At 48.0% G+C, this 20,144-nt stretch overlaps 1 protein-coding gene across 1 annotated transcript in view; it reads left to right on the top strand.

Moving 5' to 3' along the window:
- IFNGR2 (interferon gamma receptor 2) overlaps positions 1 to 17,349 on the top strand; it is a 36,655-nt gene extending 19,306 nt beyond the window's left edge. The window contains exons 4-7 of the mRNA XM_050785998.1: positions 7,195 to 7,343; positions 12,304 to 12,463; positions 12,840 to 12,997; positions 16,650 to 17,349. Of these exons, the coding sequence (XP_050641955.1) occupies positions 7,195 to 7,343; positions 12,304 to 12,463; positions 12,840 to 12,997; positions 16,650 to 16,784 (602 nt within the window). The 3' untranslated portion in view covers positions 16,785 to 17,349. The remainder of the gene's footprint in view (positions 1 to 7,194; positions 7,344 to 12,303; positions 12,464 to 12,839; positions 12,998 to 16,649) is intronic.
- Positions 17,350 to 20,144: the final 2,795 nt, after the last annotated feature.

Raw genomic sequence — 20,144 nt, 5'->3', positions numbered from 1 at the left:
CCACCACTTGTTTTTGTAAATAAAGTTTTATTGGGCCGGGCGCGGTGGCTCAAGCCTGTAATCCCAGCACTTTGGGAGGCCGAGACGGGCGGATCACGAGGTCAGGAGATCAAGACCATCCTGGCTAACACGGTGAAACCCCGACTCTACTAAAAAATACAAAAAAAAAAACTAGCCGGGCGAGGTGGCGGGCGCCTGTAGTCCCAGCTACTCGGGAGGCTGAGGCAGGAGAATGGCGTAAACTCGGGCGGCGGAGCTTGCAGTGAGCTGAGATCCGGCCACTGCACTCCAGCTTGGGTGACAGAGCGAGACTCCGTCTCAAAAAAAAAAAAAAAGTTTTATTGGCACACACAGTTACATCCATTTTTTATTGTGTCTATGGCTGCTTTCACACTACGATGGTAGAGTAGTTGCAGTAGCAACTGTTGAGCCTGCAAAGTCTGAATTTACTGCGGCTCTTTGCTGAAAAAGTTTGCCAACCTCATGCTAGAAGGGATGCTAGCATATGTATCTGATCACCCTCACTTATTCTGGTGCAACTTCTTTTATGTTACAGAATAGGCACTTTGAATGGTGCCTGGCATGTAGTAGGTATTCAGTAAATATTTGTCGAATGACTGAGTGAACAAATGTGTCCGCAGATATTGGAAGGAGACTGAAGAACCCTCAGATTCCAGTTCCTACATTTGTTGCTCCAGTAATTCATTTGTCACGTGGTCAGCCATGCCAGATGCTTCTTCCGTGTCTGGCTTATGCACACACAGGGCATGAAACTTACTTGGATCGTGATTTAGACAAACTAATATATAAGACAATTGAGAAAATATGATCACCGTCTAGATATTTGATATATAATGAAGAATTATCGTTGACTTATTTTCAGTGTTGTAATGGTGTTTTGGTTATGATTTTTAAAGGGGGAGGTATTCTGGTTAAGATGTTAAAGTTTATGTTATGTGTATTTTAACCAAAATAAAAAATTGGGGGAATAAAAAGGGTTCCTGCTGGGTGCGGTGGCTCACGTCTATAATCTTGGCACTTTGGGAGGCCGAGGCAGGCAGATCACTTGAGGTCAGGAGTTCGAGACCAGCCTGGCCAACATGGTGAAACCCTGTATCTACTAAAAACACAAAAATTAGCTGGGCTTGGTGGTGCGTGCCTATAATCCCACCTACTTGAGAGGCCAAGGCAGGAGAATCACTTGAACCCGGGAGGCAGAGGTTGCAGTGAGCCCAGATCACATCACTGCACTCCAACCTGAGCAACAGAGCAAGACTCAGTCTCAAAAAAACAAAGTTAAAAATTTTTAAAAGTGTTCCTGTATTTCAGAGGTACATATTAAAGTATTTGCAGATGAAATGATGTGATTGCTGAGATTTGTTCAAAGAAATCAAAATAGGCTGAGCGCAGTGGCTCACACCTGTAATCCCAGCACTTTGGGAGACCGAGGCAGGTGGATCACCTAAGGTTTGGAGTGTGAGACCAGCCTGGCCAACATAGTAAAATCCCATCTCTACTAAAAATACAAAAAATTAGCTGGGTGTGGTGGCAGGCACCTGAATCCCAGCTACTTGGGAGGCTGAAGCAGGAGAATCGCTTGAACCTGGGGGCAGAGGTTGGGGTGAGCTGAGATCGCACCATTGCACTCCAGTCTGGGCAACAAGAGCGAAACTCCATCTCAAGAAGAAAAAAAAGAAAGAAAGAAATCAAAATAATCCGAAGAGCAGCAGGGGCAAGGACGAAGTTTCTAGGCATAGAAGAAATAAAAATTGGTCATAAGTTGACAGTTCATTCAGTTGGGTAATGAGTACACGAGTGTTCGTTATGATCTTCTCTCTACATTTTATTTATTTACTTTTTTTGAGACGGAGTCTTGCTCTGTCGCCCAGGCTGGAGTACAGTGGCGTGATCTCCACTCACTGCAAGCTCTGCCTTCCGGGTTCACGCCATTCTCCTGCCTCAGCCTCCCGAGTAGCTGGGACTACAGGCACCCGCCACCATGCCTGGCTAATTTTTTGTATTTTTAGTAGAGACAGGTTTTCACCATGTTAGCCAGGATGGTCTCGATCTCCTGACCTCATGATCTGCCTGCCTCAGCCTCCCAAAGTGCTGGGATTACAGGCGTGAGCCACCATGCCCGGCCAATCTACTTTCTATGTGTTTGAAATTTTCTGTAATAAAAAGTTTTTTGTTGTTGTTGGGTTTTTTTGTGTTTTTGTTTTTGTTTTGAGATGGAATCTCGCTCTGTCACCCAGGCTGGAGTGCAGTGGCACGATCTCGGCTCACTGCAAGCTCCACCTCCCGGGTTCAAGTGATTCTCCTCCCTCAGCCTCCCAAGTAGCTGGGACTACAGGTCTGTGCCACCATGCCTGGCTAATCCTGGCTAATTTTTTGTTTGTTTTTGTTGTTGTTGTTGTTGTTGTTTTGAGACAGAGTCCCGCTCTGTTGCCCAGGCTGGAGTGCAGTGGCACAATCTCGGCTCACTACAAGCTCTACCTCCCGAGTTCACACCATTCTCCTGCCTCAGCCTCCCGAGTATCTGGGACTACAGGTGCCCGCCACCATGCCCGGCTAATTTTTTGTATTTTTAGTAGAGACGGGGTTTCACCATGTTAGCCAGGATGGTCTTGATCTCCTGACCTCGTGATCCACCTGCCTCGGCCTCCCAAAGTGCTGGGATTACAGGTGTGAGCCACCATGCCCGGCCAATAAAAAGTTTTTTTAGAGAGGCTCATGCCTGTGATCTTAGCCCATTGGGAGGCTGAGATGGGAGGATTGCTTGAGCTCAGGAGTTCAAGATGAGCCTAGGGAACATAGCAAGACCCCATCTCTATTTTTTTTTTAAGTTTTTTTTTTTTTAAATCAGTGGTTTGTGCTAGGTGCTGTGAGGGATAGAAACAGAGAAGACCAGGCAGTCCTGCTGGTTCCTCGTCTGCTGTGGACAAGCCATTTGTCCTTGGGTACAGAACCACCCCCCATTTGAGCTATAAAGTGTCAAATAAGTGGGAATTAGGAGTATGAAGTAATGATGGCCGGGCACAGTGGCTCACCCCTGCAGTCCCAGCACTTTGGGAGGCTGAGGCAGGCAGATCATCTGAGGTTAGGAGTTCGAGACCAGCCTGGCCAACATGGTGAAACCCCCATGTCTACTAAAAATGCAAAAGTTAGTTGGGTATGGTGGCGCATGCCTGTAATCCCAGCTACTGGGGAGGCTGAGGCATGAGAATCACTTAAGCCTGGAGGCTGAGGCGGGAGAATCTCTTGAATCTGGGAAGTGGAGGTTGCAGTGAGCCAAGATTACACCATTGCACTCCAGCCTGGGTGATAGAGCGAGGCTCCATCATTTAAAAAAAAAAAAGAGGAATGATAGTTACCACCACTGCCCAGGGATCAAGAGAAGGTAACAGAAGCAGGGTGTATAGTGACATTGGGTCTGGTACCAGCCAGCTGCCGCTCTCAGCTGGAGTCAAGCACCCATGTTTCTGTTAGTTACTGGCTGGGTTGCTGTTCTTTGCCCGCGTGCTTCAAAAGCTTGACACAGTGGTGGTCTCACCTCATACCTGCCACTTTCACCTCTGCTGGTGGCGTTAGAATCAGTAATGGACATGAAGGAGGTTTACCAAGTGGAGGAGTGAGATGGTGGTTGGAGGGGGCGGGCGTTGGCATCACCCCCGCCTGGGTTCTTATCCCAACTCTGCCATTTACTGGCTGTTACTCTGGGCAAATAGTGTCACCTCCTGGCTTCTGTTTCCTCATCCGAGAAATGGGGATAACCTTATTTGTTTTTTTGTTTTGTTTTTTGTTTTTTTGAGGCAGTCTCATTCTGTCGCCCAGGCTGGAGTGCAGTGGAGCAATCTCAGCTCACTGCAACCTCCGCCTCCAGGTTTAAGTGATTCTTGTGCCTCAGCCTCCCCAGTAGCTGGGATTACATGCATGTGCCACCACACCCCAGTTAATTTTGTTTTTGTTTTTGTGAGACAGAGTTTCACTCTTGTCACCCAGGCTGGAGTGCAGTGGCACGATCTTGGCTCACTGCAACCTCTGCCTCCCAGGTTCGAGTGATTCTCCTGCCTCAGCCTCCTGAATAGCTGGGATTATAGGCACCCACCACCATGCCCAGCTATTTTTTTTTTTTTTTTTTTGAGACAGAGTCTCGCTCTGTGGCCCAGGCTGCAGTGCAGCGGCGCGATTTTGGCTCACTGCAAACTCCACCTTCCGGGTTCATGCCATTCTCCTGCCTCAACCTTCCAAGTAGCTAGGACTACAGGTGCCCGCCACTGCTCCTGGCTAATTTTTTGTATTTTTAGTAGAGATGGGGTTTCACTGTGTTAGCCAGGATGGTCTCGATCTCCTGACCTCATGATCCGCCCACCTCAGCCTCCCAAAGTGCTGGGATTACAGGCGTGAGCCACTGCACACAGCCTAACTTTTGTATTTTTAGTAGAAATGGCATTTCCGCATGTTGACCAGGCTGGTCTCAAACTCCTGACCTCAAGTGACCCGCCCACCTTGGCCTCCCAAAGTGCTGGGATTACAGGTGTGAGCCACCACGCCCTGCCCAGGATACCCTTATTTGGTGGTGACACTGATCTGTAAGAGGCTTCGTGGAAAGGCCATTTGCCTGGAGGCTCCACGCATTGTCGTCCGGTGTTCCTGGAGCCAGCCTTCCTCCAGTGCTGTGAGAGGAGTCAGATTGTTCTCCCCTCTAGAGACAAGGTTTACCAGGTTCATATCAGATTCCAGGTCGGGACTTTCTTCAGAAGGGCAGGTCTGAGCCCTGTGCTTTCAGCCGTACAGTGGCCAGCTGTGGCTGGTGTCCACACTCCCACGTGCTAATGGAGATGCCCAAAGAACGTGTCCTACAGCCAGGCCCTGCAGGCGCTTCTGCAACGTGCTTCTGCATGCTCTGCTCACTTAGCTGGGCCAAGGGAAGCTGGAGAACGTGTGCCAGCGTCCCTGAGCAGGCTGAATGGAAGAGCATTTTGTCACTAGCAGTCAATCCACGAACATCACTGTGGCTGTTGGTGGGCCAGGCCTGACCCTGCTTCTGCCACTGGGAGTTGTCTGGACTTAGCACCTCCACCAGAACAAATAAGAGGGCACAGCTACAAACTCAGTAGTTCTTTTGCACAGAGAGAAGCTTGGCCAGATCATACACCTAACCCTCACCAACCTGGAGTGCCCAGGGGAGAGAATCCAGCCCCGCTGTTGTGAACTCACAGTGACAGCATTGTCTCCTTGTGTAAAATGTGGAGACATTGGTCTCTTAGAATTTCGAGGACCCAACCTGTACTTTGATCTGAGTTCCTCTGGTGAATTATACAATGTGCATGCTTACTTAATAAATGCTTCATAGCCCTCACTGATAGCACATCGTGAGTCACCGTCCTAGCCTGAGGTGACTATGAGGTGAATTATGTGAAAAGCCTGAACAAACAGACTTACCATGGCAACACTTCTCACTTACCGTGTTTAAATGTAGTATGGGTGTGGTGGCTCACACCTGGAATCCCAGTACTTTTGGAGGTCGAGGCAGAAGGATCACGTGAGCCCAGGAGTTCAAGACCAGCATGGGAAAACTCCAGCTTTACAAAAACAAAAACAAAAACAAATTAGGCGTGGTGGCACGGGCCTATAGTCTCAGGTACTTGGGAGGCTGAAGTGGTTGAATCACTTCACTCGGGTGCCTGGGAGTTCAAGGTTGCAGTGAGCCACTATTGCACTACTGTACTCCAGCCTGGGCAACAGACCAAGACCCTGTCTCAAAAACATTTATTTTAATTAATAAATAAACATAGTATTACAAGAAGCTAGGAGACAAATGTACGTAAAGTTTATAAACACCACTTTTGCTCAGTTATATTGGAATTTTATGTATATTGTAGGTAAGGGCTAACAAAATCATTTCCCCTCCGCAGGAAAATTTGACCTTTGGTTAACCTTCCAGTTTTGTTTCTCTGGAAAGCTGACACTAAAGGTGTCATGTCAACCGTGTTACTAAGTGGCACTACTTATGGTCACATGGCCCCTGATTGGTAAACTGCATCTCAGCTGTGACAATCCTAAATGCCTGGTAGAAAGCCACATCTCTGCGATCTGCTGGGCACAGTGATTCTTGCAATTAGGCGTGTCCTTTGTGGGGGCCCTGGAAACAACTCCTAGGGAATTATTGTAAGAGACGCTGGCTCTGGCGGCCTTTCATTCAGGGAGGCTTTTGCACCTGCCTGGTGGAATCTCACCTTCTGGCATCGGCGCTGCCCCCTGAGTAGCCAGAGGGACTTGCTCTGGGCCACACTGTGGACTGCCTCAAGGCCTCTCCTTCTACCTGGAGCATGGGTGTGGTGGCTCACACTCCAGGTGCTGCCTTGAAGTCAGCCTCACACCTGGAGCCGCCTCTTGTAGACTTGTGCATCCAAAGTCAGCTCCACTGCATGTATAAATAGAAATATGGCTGGGCGCAGTGGCTCACGCCTGTAATCCCAGCACTTTGGGAGGCCAAGGCGGGCGGATCACCTGAGGTCAGTAGTTTGAAACCAGCCTGGCCAACTTGGTGAAACCCCGTCTCTACTAAAAATATAAAAATTATCTGGGTGTAGTGGCGTGTGCCTGTAATTGCAACTACACGAGAGGCTGAGGCAGGAGAATCGCTTGAACCCGGAAGGCAGAGGTTGCAGTGAGCCGAGATTGCACCACTGCACTCCAGCCTGGGCGACATGAGCAACATTCCATCTCAAAAATAAATAAATAAATAAAATAAATAGGCCAGGCGCGGTGGCTCACGCCTGTAATCTCAGCACTTTGGCAGGCTAAGGCAGGCAGATCACGAGGTCAGGAGTTTGAGAACAGCCTGGCCAACATGAAGATACCCTGTCTCTACTAAAAATATAAAAATTAGCCGGACATGGTGGCACACGCCTGTAATCCCAGCTACTTGAGAGGCTGAGGCAAGAGAATTGCTTGAGCCCGGGAGGTGGAGGTTGTGGTGAGCTGAGATCACGCGACTGCACTCTAGCCTGGGCGACAGAGCAGGACTCCGTCTCGAAAAAATAATAAATAAATAAATAGATAAAAATATATGTGTGTAGATATCTACACCCACTATATATATGTATTGCATTATACATATATAGAGTGTATTATATCTATAATACATACGTGTATGTGTATGATTTTCTCTTTGTAATTCTTTTTCAGTGACTGTCGGGCCTCCAGAAAACATTGAGGTGACCCCAGGAGAAGGCTCCCTCATCATCAGGTTCTCCTCTCCCTTTGACATCGCTGATGCCTCCACAGCCTTTTTTTGGTATTATGTCCGTTACTGGGAAAAAGGAGGACTCCAGCAGGCAAGAGCATGTTCCTTTTTTGTTTGGGTTTTCTTTTCTTTGCAGTTTCTGGCTTAGCAATAGAAAGAAACCTTTAACATGGGCAAAAACAGGGTGTCCCCATGTCCTCGCGTCCTCATAGAGACTGAGCCCTGAGCCTGTTTTCATCGTCCTCTTCAAGACCTGTTTTTCCACTCGGTGTGCTGAGACCTCCCTCCGCCAGGCCGATCTGAAGGGCTGGCCATCCTTTGATGTCACTCTGTTTCCTTGTGTGGGGTCCAGACTTAGCCAGTGCCCTGCTCACAATACCTTTGCCACGCTCTGCAGTTTGGAGGAGGTTTTAGTGGGCCTGGTTCTCCATGAGGAATCCACAACTACAGCCTGCAAGGCTTAACTGTATAAATGTTTGAACAGTTTGTGAAAAGGGCACATGTGGAATCGGGGGGAAACAAAGGGAGAAAGAGCCTTCCAGAGAGCAGCAGGTATGATCACGTTAACAGAGGTGCATGATATCAGAGGGGCCTGGTTAGCCTCGGGGAGCACAGGAAAAAACATGATGGTCTTGAAGCATGTCCAGTGCCTAAATTATCCCAGCTATATTTAATGAGGTTCTGCTATCTATGTGAACTTCATAATTTCCTAAATTCAACATTATTATGGTTTTTGATAATAAGAGCTTACATTTATTGAGAGCTTCCTTTGTGTTTGGCTCTGGGCCAGCATTTTAGAATTTTAGATACTTCATCTCATTTCATCTTTTTTTTTTTTTTTTTAGCTGGAGTTTCATTCTTGATGCCCAGCTAGTTTTTGTATTTTTAGTAGAGATGGGGTTTCACCATATTGGTCAGGCTGGTCTCGAACTCCTGACCTCAGGTGATCTGCCCACCTTGGCCACCTAAAGTGCTGGGATTACAGGCATGAGCCACCGTGCCTAGCCCATTTCATCTTTATACTAATCCATTTGCAGAGAGGGAATCCAAGTCGTTAAGTGACTTGTCTCAGGTCAGTAGCAAACCACTGGCAGAGCAGAGCAGAGATGCCTAGCTTCAGAGCCGTGCTCTTGACCACCATGTTTTTCTGCCACACACTTTGTATCTGCGCTTCTCTCTTTTTTTTTTTTTTAATTATTGTTCTTTTTTTCTTTTTCTTTTTTTTTTTGAGACAGTCTCACTCTGTCGCCCAGGCTGGACTGCAGTGGCGCGATCTCGGCTCACTGCAAGCTCCGCCTCCCAGGTTCACGCCATTCTCCTGCCTCAGCCGCCTGAATAGCTGGGACTACAGGCGCCCGCCACCATGCCCGGCTAATTTTTTGTATTTTTAGTAGAGACGGGGTTTCACCGTGTTAGCCAGGATGGTCTTGATCTCCTGACCTCGTGATCCGCCCACCTCGGCCTCCCAAAGTGTTGGGATTACAGGCGTGAGCCACTGCGCCCGGCCTATTGTTCTTTTTTTGAGACAGTCTCACTGTCGCCCAGGCTGGAGTACTGTGGTACAATCTTGGCTCACTGCAACCTCTACCTCCCAGGCTCAAGCAATCCACCCACTTCAGCTTCCCGAGTAGCTGGAATTACAGGCCTGTGCCAACCACACCCAGCTAACATTTTAAAATTTTTTTTGTAGAGATGGGGTTTTGCCATGTTGCTCAAGCTGGTCTCGAACTCGTGGTCTCAAACAATCTGCCCACCTCAGTCTCCGAAAGTGCTGAGGTTACAGGCATGAGCCCCTGTTCCCAGCCTCCTCTTCATTTCATTATGGGGAGTATGAAACTGGCAAGGTTGAGACTCACTGAAAAACAGATTTAGCATCTAGGAAATAGGGAAAAATCATTTCTCCAAATCAGAGCTCAAGATCTGGGTCAATTAGAATAGAAGGAGCCTGGCAGAATCCAGAAGAGAGAGACTCTGCCTCTTCCAAGCTGTCCTCACCAACCGGATATGGTGCCGGAAATGCAGGAGATGGGGTGGGCGCTCTGGCCACGTTTTTCTCCACGCTTTGGTTGGTTTCTTCACTTGAGGGCACTGTGTTGCTGTGCTACCTCCCACCCTAGATCGCTCAAAGGACTCCCAGGGCCCAGCACAGTCACGCTCTCATTTCTTTTGTTTTGTTTTGTTCTGAGACAGAGTTTCACTGTGTCGCCCAGGGTGGAGTGCAGTGCCACAGTCTCGGCTCATGGGTTCAAGAGATTCTTCTGTCTCAGCCTCCCCATCTGTGCCTGGCCCACACTCTGATTTTTTACAGCAAAAGGATGCAAAGCAAAATCGGCAAAGGGAAGAGGCACATGAAGGAAAGTCCACGGGTGTCCAGGGGTGGGCTTCTGGGAGCCCTCCCCGAGCGGAGTCACGCAGGACACACTTCATTCCTCCACCAGCAAGCTGTGACTGCACGCGTGAACTGCTGTCTGCCAGGGAGGCTTGTGAGAGACCCAGCGCCCAGGGTTTTCACTGGCGCTAGCCACATACGCACCTTCTGTCTAGCATATGCCAAAATTCCAACTCTCAGAAGGAAAGCAGATGCTCCTCATAAAGAACACACACTGCAAACAGTGTAGGGACAGTAAAGCCACCTTACCAGTTTGGGAATGGGAGGCATAAACCTGAAATCCAAATTCCCAGGCTGGGCGCCGTGGCTCACGCCTGAAACCCCAGCACTGTGGGAGGCCGAGGCAGGCGGATCACTTGGGGTCAGGGGTTCGAGACAGGCCTGGCCAGCATGGTGAAAACCCATCTCTACTAAAAATACAAAAATTAGCCAGGTGTTGTGGCGGGCCCCTGTGATCCCAGTTACTTGGGAGGCTGAAGCAGGAGAATCGCTTGAACCTGGGAGGTGGAGGTTGCAGCGAGTTGAGATTGCACCACTGCACTCCAGCCTGGGCAATGGAGCAAGACTCCGTCTCAAACACACACACACACACAAATTCCCAGATGTCAGCCAAGGGTCGACCTTGAAATCAGGCCCTTCAAAGGCCATTAGTGTTAGGCCTGTTACATTAGCTCTTCTGCAGTCTGTGATTCTGAATTTTAGGAATTCCAATTGAATGCTGAAATAAACCCAAAGGGAATTTTCATCCTTAAAATCGCGTCTTCCTCTGCCCTGGCAGTCACCACCACTAAACAGAAGAAAAGATAATGTAAAACTATCAAGTAATACTGCAATTCATAGATAATACAATTATGTTTGTATTTTTATTTTTTAACTTTAATTTTTCAGAGACAATTCCACTCTCTCACCCAGGCTGGAGTGCAGTGGTGCAATCAGAGCTCACTGTAGCCTCCAATTCCCAGGCTCAAGCTGTCCTCCCACTTTGGCTTCCCAAGCAGCTGGGACTATAGGCATACACCACCATGACCAGCTTATTTATTTATTTTTTTCCATAGACGCGGGGAGGGGGTCTCACTATGTTACCCAAGCTCAAACTCAAGTGATTGTCCCACCTCAGCCTCCCGAAGTGCTGGAATTACAGGCATGAGCCACCACGCCTGGCCTATTTTTCTATTTTAAAAAATAATAACATGTTCTGTACTTGGATAATCTGCCTTTTTTCAGTTAACAGTTTAGCAGCCTTGTCTTCCCATGTTTTCAAGCATATGTTATGCCGTCATTTCATGTGACTGCAGTGGATTATATTGTATCTCAAAATTAGAAAACAGTTCTTTGCAAGAAACCCTGTACTGCCATAGTAGGGTATCGCTGTTTTCCACTTCGGTGTGGGACAGTGACAACCTTGCCAGGACAAGAGTGAGGAGCCATTGCCTGGAGGACCAGGTGGGGAGGCAGCAAGGTCTGCTCAGGTCTGCTCGAGGCAACAGGGGGATGCAGGGAGGAGACACAGAACCCTCCTGGAGTCTGGGGTCCAGTTGTCTCCTGATGTCATAAATCTCTAAGGTCATTTTAGCTGAAACTATAGGAGGATCAAGCACATTTTGGTCAAACTAGAAGCAGGTTGGGAATGAAAGGAACATTATTTCCTAGAATAATTTTTTCTCTGTTGACTAACTTGAGGTATCTAGATTAACTATGAGATACAAAATGTTGGCTGGGCGTGGTGGCTCACGCCTGTAATCCCAGCACTTTGGGAGGCCGAGGCAGGTGGATCACCTGAGGTCAGGAGCTCAAGACCAGCCTGGGCAACATGGGGAAACCCTGTCTCTACTAAAAATACAAAAATGAGCTGGACGTGGTGGTGGGCACCTATAATCCCAGCAACTCAGGAGTTGGAGGCAGGAGAATTGCTTGAACCTGGGAAGCGGAGGTTGCAGTGAGCTGAGGTTGCACCACTGCAATCCAGCCTGGTGACAGAGCGAAACTCCATCTCAAAAAAAAAAAAAAAAAAAAAAAAGAAGAAGAAGAAAGAAAGAAATACAAAATATTAGTTTGTTTGTTTTGAGATACAGTCTTGCTGTGTCACCCAGGCTGGAGTGCAGTGGCACAATCTTGGCTCACTGCAGCCTCCGCCTCCTGGTCCAAGTGATTCTCCTCCGTCAGCCTCCCATGCAGCTGGGATTACAGGTGTGCGCCACCACATCCAGCTAATTTTTGTACTTTTAGTGGAGACAAGGTTTTGAGATGTTTGCCAGGCTGGTCTCCAACTCCTGACCTCAGGTGATCCGCCCACCTTGGCCTCCCAAAGTGGTGGGATTACAGGCGTGAGCCACCCCATCCAGCTCAAAATATTAATTTTAGAGGAGAAAAAGGTTATCCTAGAAATTGGGATTTACTGAAGTCTAGTTATTACAATGGGCACTCTGAGACCACACAGCCAGAAACAGTTCTAAAGCTATCAGCCTCTTTGACCACACAACACACCAGTTTTCACACATACAATGTGTCCACTGCCCGCCAGTGACCTGCTAAAAATGGCATCTTCTTCTCCTTTGGTTGTCGTGTTCACAGTGAATTTGAGGAAACATCAGAAAAGATGGAGGCAGCTTGGCCGTGTTCATTCAAGGGATTTACATGTGTGCTTGTGGTGTTTTTAAAACAGGTCAAAGGCCCTTTCAGAAGCAACTCCATTTCATTGGATAACTTAAAACCCTTCAGAGTGTACTGTTTACAAGTCCAGGCACAACTGCTTTGGAACAAAAGTAACATCTTTAGACTGGGGCATTTAAGCAACACATCTTGCTACGAAACGATGGCAGATGGTAAAATATACCTTCTTATGTCCTTTCTGAACTGGGAAAGAATACTCCTCCAATAGTGAAATCGGGGACCGCCTATGAGGTCATGGGTGGTGGGAGTGGGGAGAGCCAGTGAGAAGAGAGTGCTGAACTGCAGGTGTAATGAGCTTGTGCTGGGATCTGCGGTCGCGGAGGCTGCCGGACAGCTACCGCTGGCTTTATTTCATTACAGGATTGACTTCAGCTATTAACGTAAGCGTACCGGGTGAGGGTGGGGATAGGGCACCTGCCCATTCTACTAGGCCAGGAATGCTTTTTAAGCAGCATGGATGGAACATTAACTGATGTTTGTGTTGTGTGTAGGAAGATCATTCTGTTCACTTTCGTGTCCTTTTTTTAGCCTCCACCGAGCTTCAGCAAGTCATCCTGATCTCCGTGGGAACATTTTCGTTGCTGTCGGTGCTGGCAGGGGCCTGTTTCTTCCTGGTCCTGAAATACAGAGGCCTGATTAAATACTGGTTTCACACTCCACCAAGCATTCCGTTACAGATAGAAGAGGTATGTGTGCACATTTCTTTTTTTTTTTTTTTTTTTGAGATAGGGTCTTGCTCTGTTGCAGGCTGGACTGTTGTGGTATAATCTCTGCTCACTGCAGCCTCCGTCTCCCAGGTTCAAGCGATTGTGCCGCCTCAGCCTCCTGAGTAGCTGGTATTACAAGTGCTCACCACCATGGCCTGCTAATTTTTGTATTTTTGGTAGAGATGGAGTTTTGCTGTGTTGGCCAGACTGGTCTCGAACTCCTGACCTCAAGTGATCCGCCCACCTCAGCCTCCCAAAGTGCTGGGATTACAGGCGTGAGCCACTGCGCCTGGCCACGCAGACATCTTAATGGTGACACAACAGGGCCCCACTGCCCCGGCAACCCCTAAGAGTGCAGCAGTGGGCAAAGCTGTGGACACAGAGATTTGTGTTAAAAATTGTATGGGGTTATTTATACCCCATGTTCATATTGACTCGATTCACAGCAGCCAAAAGGTGGAAGCACTCTGGTGTCGTTGAAGGATGAATAGATAAACCAATGGATGGTCTTTCCATACGATGGAATGTCATTCAGCATTAGAAAGGAAGGGGATTGTGACACATGCCACCACGTGGATGGACCTTGAGGACATTATGCCGAGTGGAGTAGGACAGTCACGAAAGGATACCGTATGCTTCCACTTAAATGAGGTCCCCAGAGTCATCAAATCCATAAAGACGGGAAGTAGAATGGTGGTTGCGATAGTGGAGGGAGGAAAGCGGGAAGTTCGTGTTGAGTGGGGCCAGAGTTTCAGTTCTGGAGCTGTAGAGAGTTCTCGAGATGGATGGTGGTCATGATTGCACAATGTGAATGTGCTTGGCACTACCGAACTGTACACCTAAAAAGAGTTATAATGGTACATTTTATGTTATGTGCATTTTACCACAATTTAATTTTTTTTTAATGGCATGGGATTGGCTAAAAAGGTGGCAGTAGGCCCCTCTCAGGCAGCTCTCCTCTGCTCTCTGGAGAATGCGCCAGGGAAGTGGCCTGGCTGGAGGATGTGAAGGCGGTGGAGAGGGTGATCAGGAGCTTGAGCTTTGGGGCCCACAGGGTGCTTAGGAGGGCCCTAAGGCAGAGTCAACCCCCAGAGCTGTGAGTGCCAGGCCCTATGCGCCACTGCCCAGTGAGTATTGGCTAGTGTTTGGAAGGACTTGAGAAAGAACAGCAGTGTGCGTCTTGTGGAAAGTCTTATTTTCCTGCATAGCCCCAGCCCCCTGAGGCTCTGTGAGACCACTGGGCCTTCTGAGGGACATGGTCAGGACATTTTGGGTATGAGAGGCGAGCTGAAAAAAGAACATTTAAAAAGCATTTGCAGCCAGGCGTAGTGAACCACACCTGTAATCCCAGCACTTTGGGAGGCCAAGACAGGAGGATCACCTGAGGTCAGGAGCTGGAGACCAGCCTGGCCAACATGGTGAAACCCTGTCTCTACCAAAAATACAAAAATTAGCCAGGCATGATGGTGGGTGCCTATAATCCCAGCTACTCAGGAGGCTGAGGCAGGAGAATCACTTGAACCAGGAGGTGGAAGTTACAGTGAGCCAAGATCACACCACAGCACTTTAGCCTGGGTGACAGCAAAACTTCATCTCAAAAAATAAAAATAAATTAAATAAAAAGCATTTGCTTCTGGAGGCTTCACATTATTCTTGGGTAAACCCAGAGTAAAGGTGTTGGAAACAGAATGTTACTCAGTTACATGAGGGTGAACAGATGTTAGATAAGGTCCAAGTCTACAGAAACACAGCGGCACTTTCAGAGAGAACCCTAGTCACTTGTTCCTTCATCTGTCACGATGTATTTTAGGTACATAGGCAATATACAGATTCCCTACTAGAACCTCCCTGGTTAATACTGTCACCAAATCATAGCTCCTAACAGGTCTCAGAATCTTTCTTGCAGTCATGATCTCTCTCTCCTGGTAGAATGGCCAGCTGAGCCCTAGTACATGAATTTACTATGAGTCATTCCTCTGAGAAATGAACAGAAAACACAGGCCTGTCGGTCCACTTTCCTAGGAAAGCGTGAAGAACATCCACCAAAGGTCTCTGAGTTACATGACAACAGTGAATCATGTTTCACTTATAATTCTGGGGTCTCACAAGGGTACATGTTTTGGTTTTGTTCCTCTTTCCATCAGTCAGCTACAAGCTTATTGTCTTTCAGTATCTTTCAGCATTTCCAAGAGCTACATACTAGGTTCTTGGTAACTTGGTGAATCTGTGGCTAAGCCTAAAGCCTGTGGGAGCAAAAGGGAAATTAATTGCTGGGAAACACCCCTTTATATGTTAAGGCCTAAGGCCCTCCCTCCCAGATTCTCTGCTTGCTGCGCGCTGCGCGCTGTTGTGAGGGGAGGGGTGGAGGAGTGCCTGAGACCAATGCTTACGAACTTGCCCTCTTTTTCCCCATCACAGCTGAACAAGAGCCCCCAGTCCCTCCTTCGCTGAAAGGTTATCATTTGAGATGTTTTAAGATTAATAACCCACAGGCCTGCACTGAGGGTTGCAAGGAAGAACTTGCTTTTCTTCTAATCAGAAAATCAGACAAAAAAACCCAAAAAACGAAACTTGCTCTTCCTGAGTTTTGCCCTTTTACACTCTCAGCATATTAACATGGTCAGCCCTGGGATGGGTATTAAAGTTATTACTGAGATGAGGGGTAAGGAGTATTCAACTATTAGAAGTTGTTGGCCGGGCGCAGTGGCTCATGCCTGTAATCCCAGCACTTTGGGAGGCCGACGCGCGTGGATCACGAGGTCACCGGGCCAACATGGTGAAACCCTGTCTCTACTAAAAATACAAAACTTACCCAGGCGTGCACCTGTAGTCCCAGCTACTCGGGAGGCGGAGGCAGGAGAATCGCTTGAACCAGGGATTCGGAGGTTGCAGTGAGCCGAGATCACGCCACTGCACTCCAGCCTGGCGACAGAGCAAGACTCCATCTCAAAAAAAAAAAAAAAAAAAAAAAAATTAGCTGGCCGTAGTGGTGCATGCCTGCAATCCTAGCTACTTGGGAGGCTGAGGCAGGAGATTGCTTGAACCTGGGAGGCAGAAGTTGCAGTGAGCTGAGATTGCGCCACTGCACTCCAGCCTGGGTGAAAGAGATACTCTGACTCAAAAAAAAAAAAAGAAAAAAAAATTGTTTCATTGTTGAAAAAAAAGAAAAAGAAGTTATGTCATTGGTGGACAGAATCAACTTATACCTTAATAAAATAACAACTATACCAATTAAAACTAAAGTAGGCCAGGTGCAGCTGCTCACACTTACAATCCCAGTACTTTGGGAGGCCAAGGTGGCTGGGTCATTTGCAGTGAGGAGTTTGAGACCAGCCTGGCCAACATGGTGAGACCCCGTCTCTACTAAAAATACAAAAAATTAGCCAGGTGTGGTGGCGCGTGCCTGTAGTCCCAGCTGCTCAGGAGGCTGAGGCAGGAGAATCACTTGAACCCAGGAGGCGGAGGTTGCAGTGAGCCGACATCACACCACTGCACTCTAGCCTAGGTGACAGAGTGAGACTCCGTCTCAAACAAAACAATTTTAAAAGCACAACAAAAAAAACTAAAGTTCAGAGGTCTGGTGTATTGAACTGGTAAACTCATTACAATTTTGTTTTCCAATCTCCCCAAGTATTTAAAGGACCCAACCCAGCCCATCTTAGAGGTCTTGGACAAGGACAGCTCACCGAAGGATGACGTCTGGGACTCTGTGTCCATCATTTCCTTTCCAGAAAAGGAGCAAGAAGATGTTCTCCAAACACTTTGAACCAAAGCATGGGTCTAGCCCACTGGCCCCCTGGAAGAGATCGTCGAACCAGTGGAGCTGCTGGAGTTCTGTCTGGACTTCCCAGAGACCAGTATTCCCTTTTCCTGCCTCTAAAAGGCCTGTCCCTGCCTTGTGAGAGACAGTGGGTCTCATGGGGGTGACAAGCTTTTTTTGTTTTTCTTGAAGAATTTTCAAAATGAAACAAGTTTTTAGAATGATTCTATGGAGATATCCCAGGAAAATTAAGGCTTCTCTTAAACACTAAAAAGTCATGTAATTGCTTGTTAGCAAAATGGATATGACACATCTCTGATACTTTTTTCATTGTTGGGGCTGAGCAGTCAGAAGACGTGGTCTTCTTCTCAACTTCAGCAAATGAGCCGGAGCCCCTCGGGCAGGTCACACAACCTGTCCCAGCCTGTCCCAGTGAAGGACACTGAGTGGCCCTTCATGTACTTCCATGGTGTGCTGGCTTAAAATGTAATTAATCCTGTAAATATACTCCTAGTAATTTAAGATTTTGTTTTTAAACTAGAAATAAAAGACTGTATAGCACATGTTTTTTTTTAAGTCTATGTGAAGTCTTTTCTTTATTGTAGCTTATTTTCTGCAGAGTTTCAGCTTTTTAAAATTACTCAATCTAAACTTGTTTTTTCTTAAATAACACCTGCTAGAGCTACAGAGGCCTCACGGGAACTCAGCAAACACTTCCTGTGGATGTTACTTGATCCTCCAAAGGTTATAAAGGAGGCTGGGGCCAAGTGCAGTGGCTCATGCCTGTAATCCCAACACTTTGGGAGGCTGAGGTGGGTGGATCACTGGAGGCCAGGAGTTCTAGACCAGCCTGGGCAACATGGCGAAACCCCGGTCTCTATGAAAAATATAAAACTTAGCCAGCTGTGATGACATGTACCTGTAGTCCCAGCTACTTGGGAGGCTAAAGTGGGAGGATGCCTTAGCCTGGAAGGCAGAGGTTACCATGAGCCAAAATGATGCCACTGCACTCCAGCGTGGGAGACAGAGTGAGACCCTATCTTAAAAAAAAAAAAAAAAAAAAAAAAAAGCTGGGCATGGTGGCTCACGCCTGTAATCCCAGCACTTTGGGAGGTCAAGATGGGAGGATCGCTTGAGGCCAGGAGTTTGAGAACAGCCTGGGCAACATAGTGAGACCTTGTTTTCACAAAAAATAAAAAATTAGCTAGTCGTGGTGGTGCACACCTCTAGTCCTAGCTACTCAGGAGGCTGAGACCAGAGGATCATTTGAGCCTAGGAGTTCAAGGTTGCAGTGAGCAATGATTGCACCACTACATTCCAGCCTTGGCAACAGAGCAAGAGAGACCCTGTCTCAAAAATACAAAAGTTATAAGGGGGATTTGCAGAAGGCACATTAGCACTTCATTTATATGTGACAAGTCACACTGTGTTGACCAAGGCAGGCGTTTGTGGGCAATAAAGATAATTAACTGATTAATCAGTAGTAGTAGCCACTGAGCACGCAAGTCATCTGTCAGTATTGTTGGGCTCTGTTGTTCAAAGGATATGTATTTAAAATCCATTTATAGGCTGGGCGCAGTGGCTCACACCTGTAATCCCAGCACTTTGGGAGGCTGAGGCAGGCGGATCACCTGAGGTCAGGTGTTCGAGACCAGCTTGGCCAACATGGTGAAACCCCATCTCTACTAAAAGCACAAAAATTAGCTGAGTGTGGTGGCAGGCCCCTGTAATCCCAGCTACATGGGAGGCTGAGGCAGGGGAATTGCTTGAGCCTGGCAGGTTGCAGTGAGCCGAGATTGTGCCACTGCACTCCAGCCTGGGCGACAGAGTGAGACTCCATCTCAAAAAAATAAAAAATAGGCCGGGCATGGTGGCTCATACCTGTATTCCCAGCACTTCGGGAGGCCAAGGCAGGTGGATAACGAGGTCAAGAGATCGAGACCATCCTGACCAACATGGTGAAACCCCGTCTCTACTAAAAATACAAAAATTAGCTGGGTGTGGTAGTGCGCACCTGTAGACCCAGCTTCTTGGGATGCTGAGGCAGGAGAATTGGTTGAACCCAGGAGGCGGAGGTTGCAGTGAGCTGAGGTCGCACCACTGTACTCCAGCCTGGCGACACAGCGAGACTGTCTCAAAAATAATAAGAATAAAAATAAATAAAACATAAAAATCCATTCATATAACTCTTTCCATGTGGGAAATGGATGTGTAGATTCATCCCATCTCCCACGCAGAGGGCCACAGCTGCCATCATGCTGCTTTAGGAAGAAGCTCTGCCGGCAGCCCTGTCTTGACAATGGGAAGAGGTGACACTGACTGGAGCTTTATGCAGCTTCTAGCACTAGTCGATGGAGCCACCTTCTCTTCCTCTGTCGGGGCCCTGTACTGCTGGTAAGAAAGTGGCTTTTTTTTTTTTCTTTTTTTGAGACAGTCTCACTCTGTCGCCCAGGCTGGAGTGCAGTGGCACGATCTTGGCTCACTACAACCTCCACCTCCCAGATTCAAGCAATTCTCCTGCCTCAGACTCCTGAATAGCTGGCATTACAGGCGTGCGCCACTATACCCGGCTAATTTTTGTATTTTCAGTAGAGATGAGGTTTCACCATATTGGCCAGGCTGTTCTCGAACTCCTGGCCTTGTGATCTACCTGCACTGGCCTCCCAAAGGTTGAGATTACAGGCGTGAGCCACCGCATCCGGAGAAAGTGGCTCTCTTTTTTTTTTTTTTTTTTTTTGAGACGGAGTCTTGCTCTGTCGCCCAGGCTGGGGTGCAGTGGCCGGATCTCAGCTCACTGCAAGCTCCGCCTCCCGGGTTTAGACCATTCTCCTGCCTCAGCCTCCCGAGTAGCTGGGACTACAGGCGCCCGCCACCTCGCCCGGCTAGTTTTTTGTATTTTTTAGTAGAGACGGGGTTTCACCGTGTTAGCCAGGATGGTCTCGATCTCCTGACCTCGTGATCCGCCTGTCTCGGCCTCCCAAAGTGCTGGGATTACAGGCTTGAGCCACCGCGCCCGGCCGAAAGTGGCTAACTCTCTAAGTATTGTGTGCCATGCTGTCTGCGGTGGCAAGAGTTAGACAAACAGGGCCCACTCCCACCCCATGCATGCAAGTCTCCCTGTGAAGCATCTGTTGTATGCATTAGGTGCACCTTAAGTAGACAAGTTTGGAGGAAGAGGTCGTAGACAGGAATTGTAAAGACTTACCTTAGACCATTCAGGAAATCGGAGACAAGAGCTTCTTCTGTTGGGCAGCAGGATGGCGCCCAGTGAGGAGTGGAGGATACTTCCATAGCAGAAAGAGAACAGGAAAGAGTTTGAGCCCAGCAGGACAGAGGGCAGATCAACTCTGTTAGAGTAAGTGCGTC

This window comes from Macaca thibetana, chromosome 3 (assembly GCF_024542745.1).
Source record: "Macaca thibetana thibetana isolate TM-01 chromosome 3, ASM2454274v1, whole genome shotgun sequence".
Classification (NCBI taxonomy): domain Eukaryota; kingdom Metazoa; phylum Chordata; class Mammalia; order Primates; family Cercopithecidae; genus Macaca; species Macaca thibetana.
The sequence above is the reverse complement of the archived record's forward strand: the minus strand, read 5'-3'. Positions and strand labels throughout refer to the sequence as shown.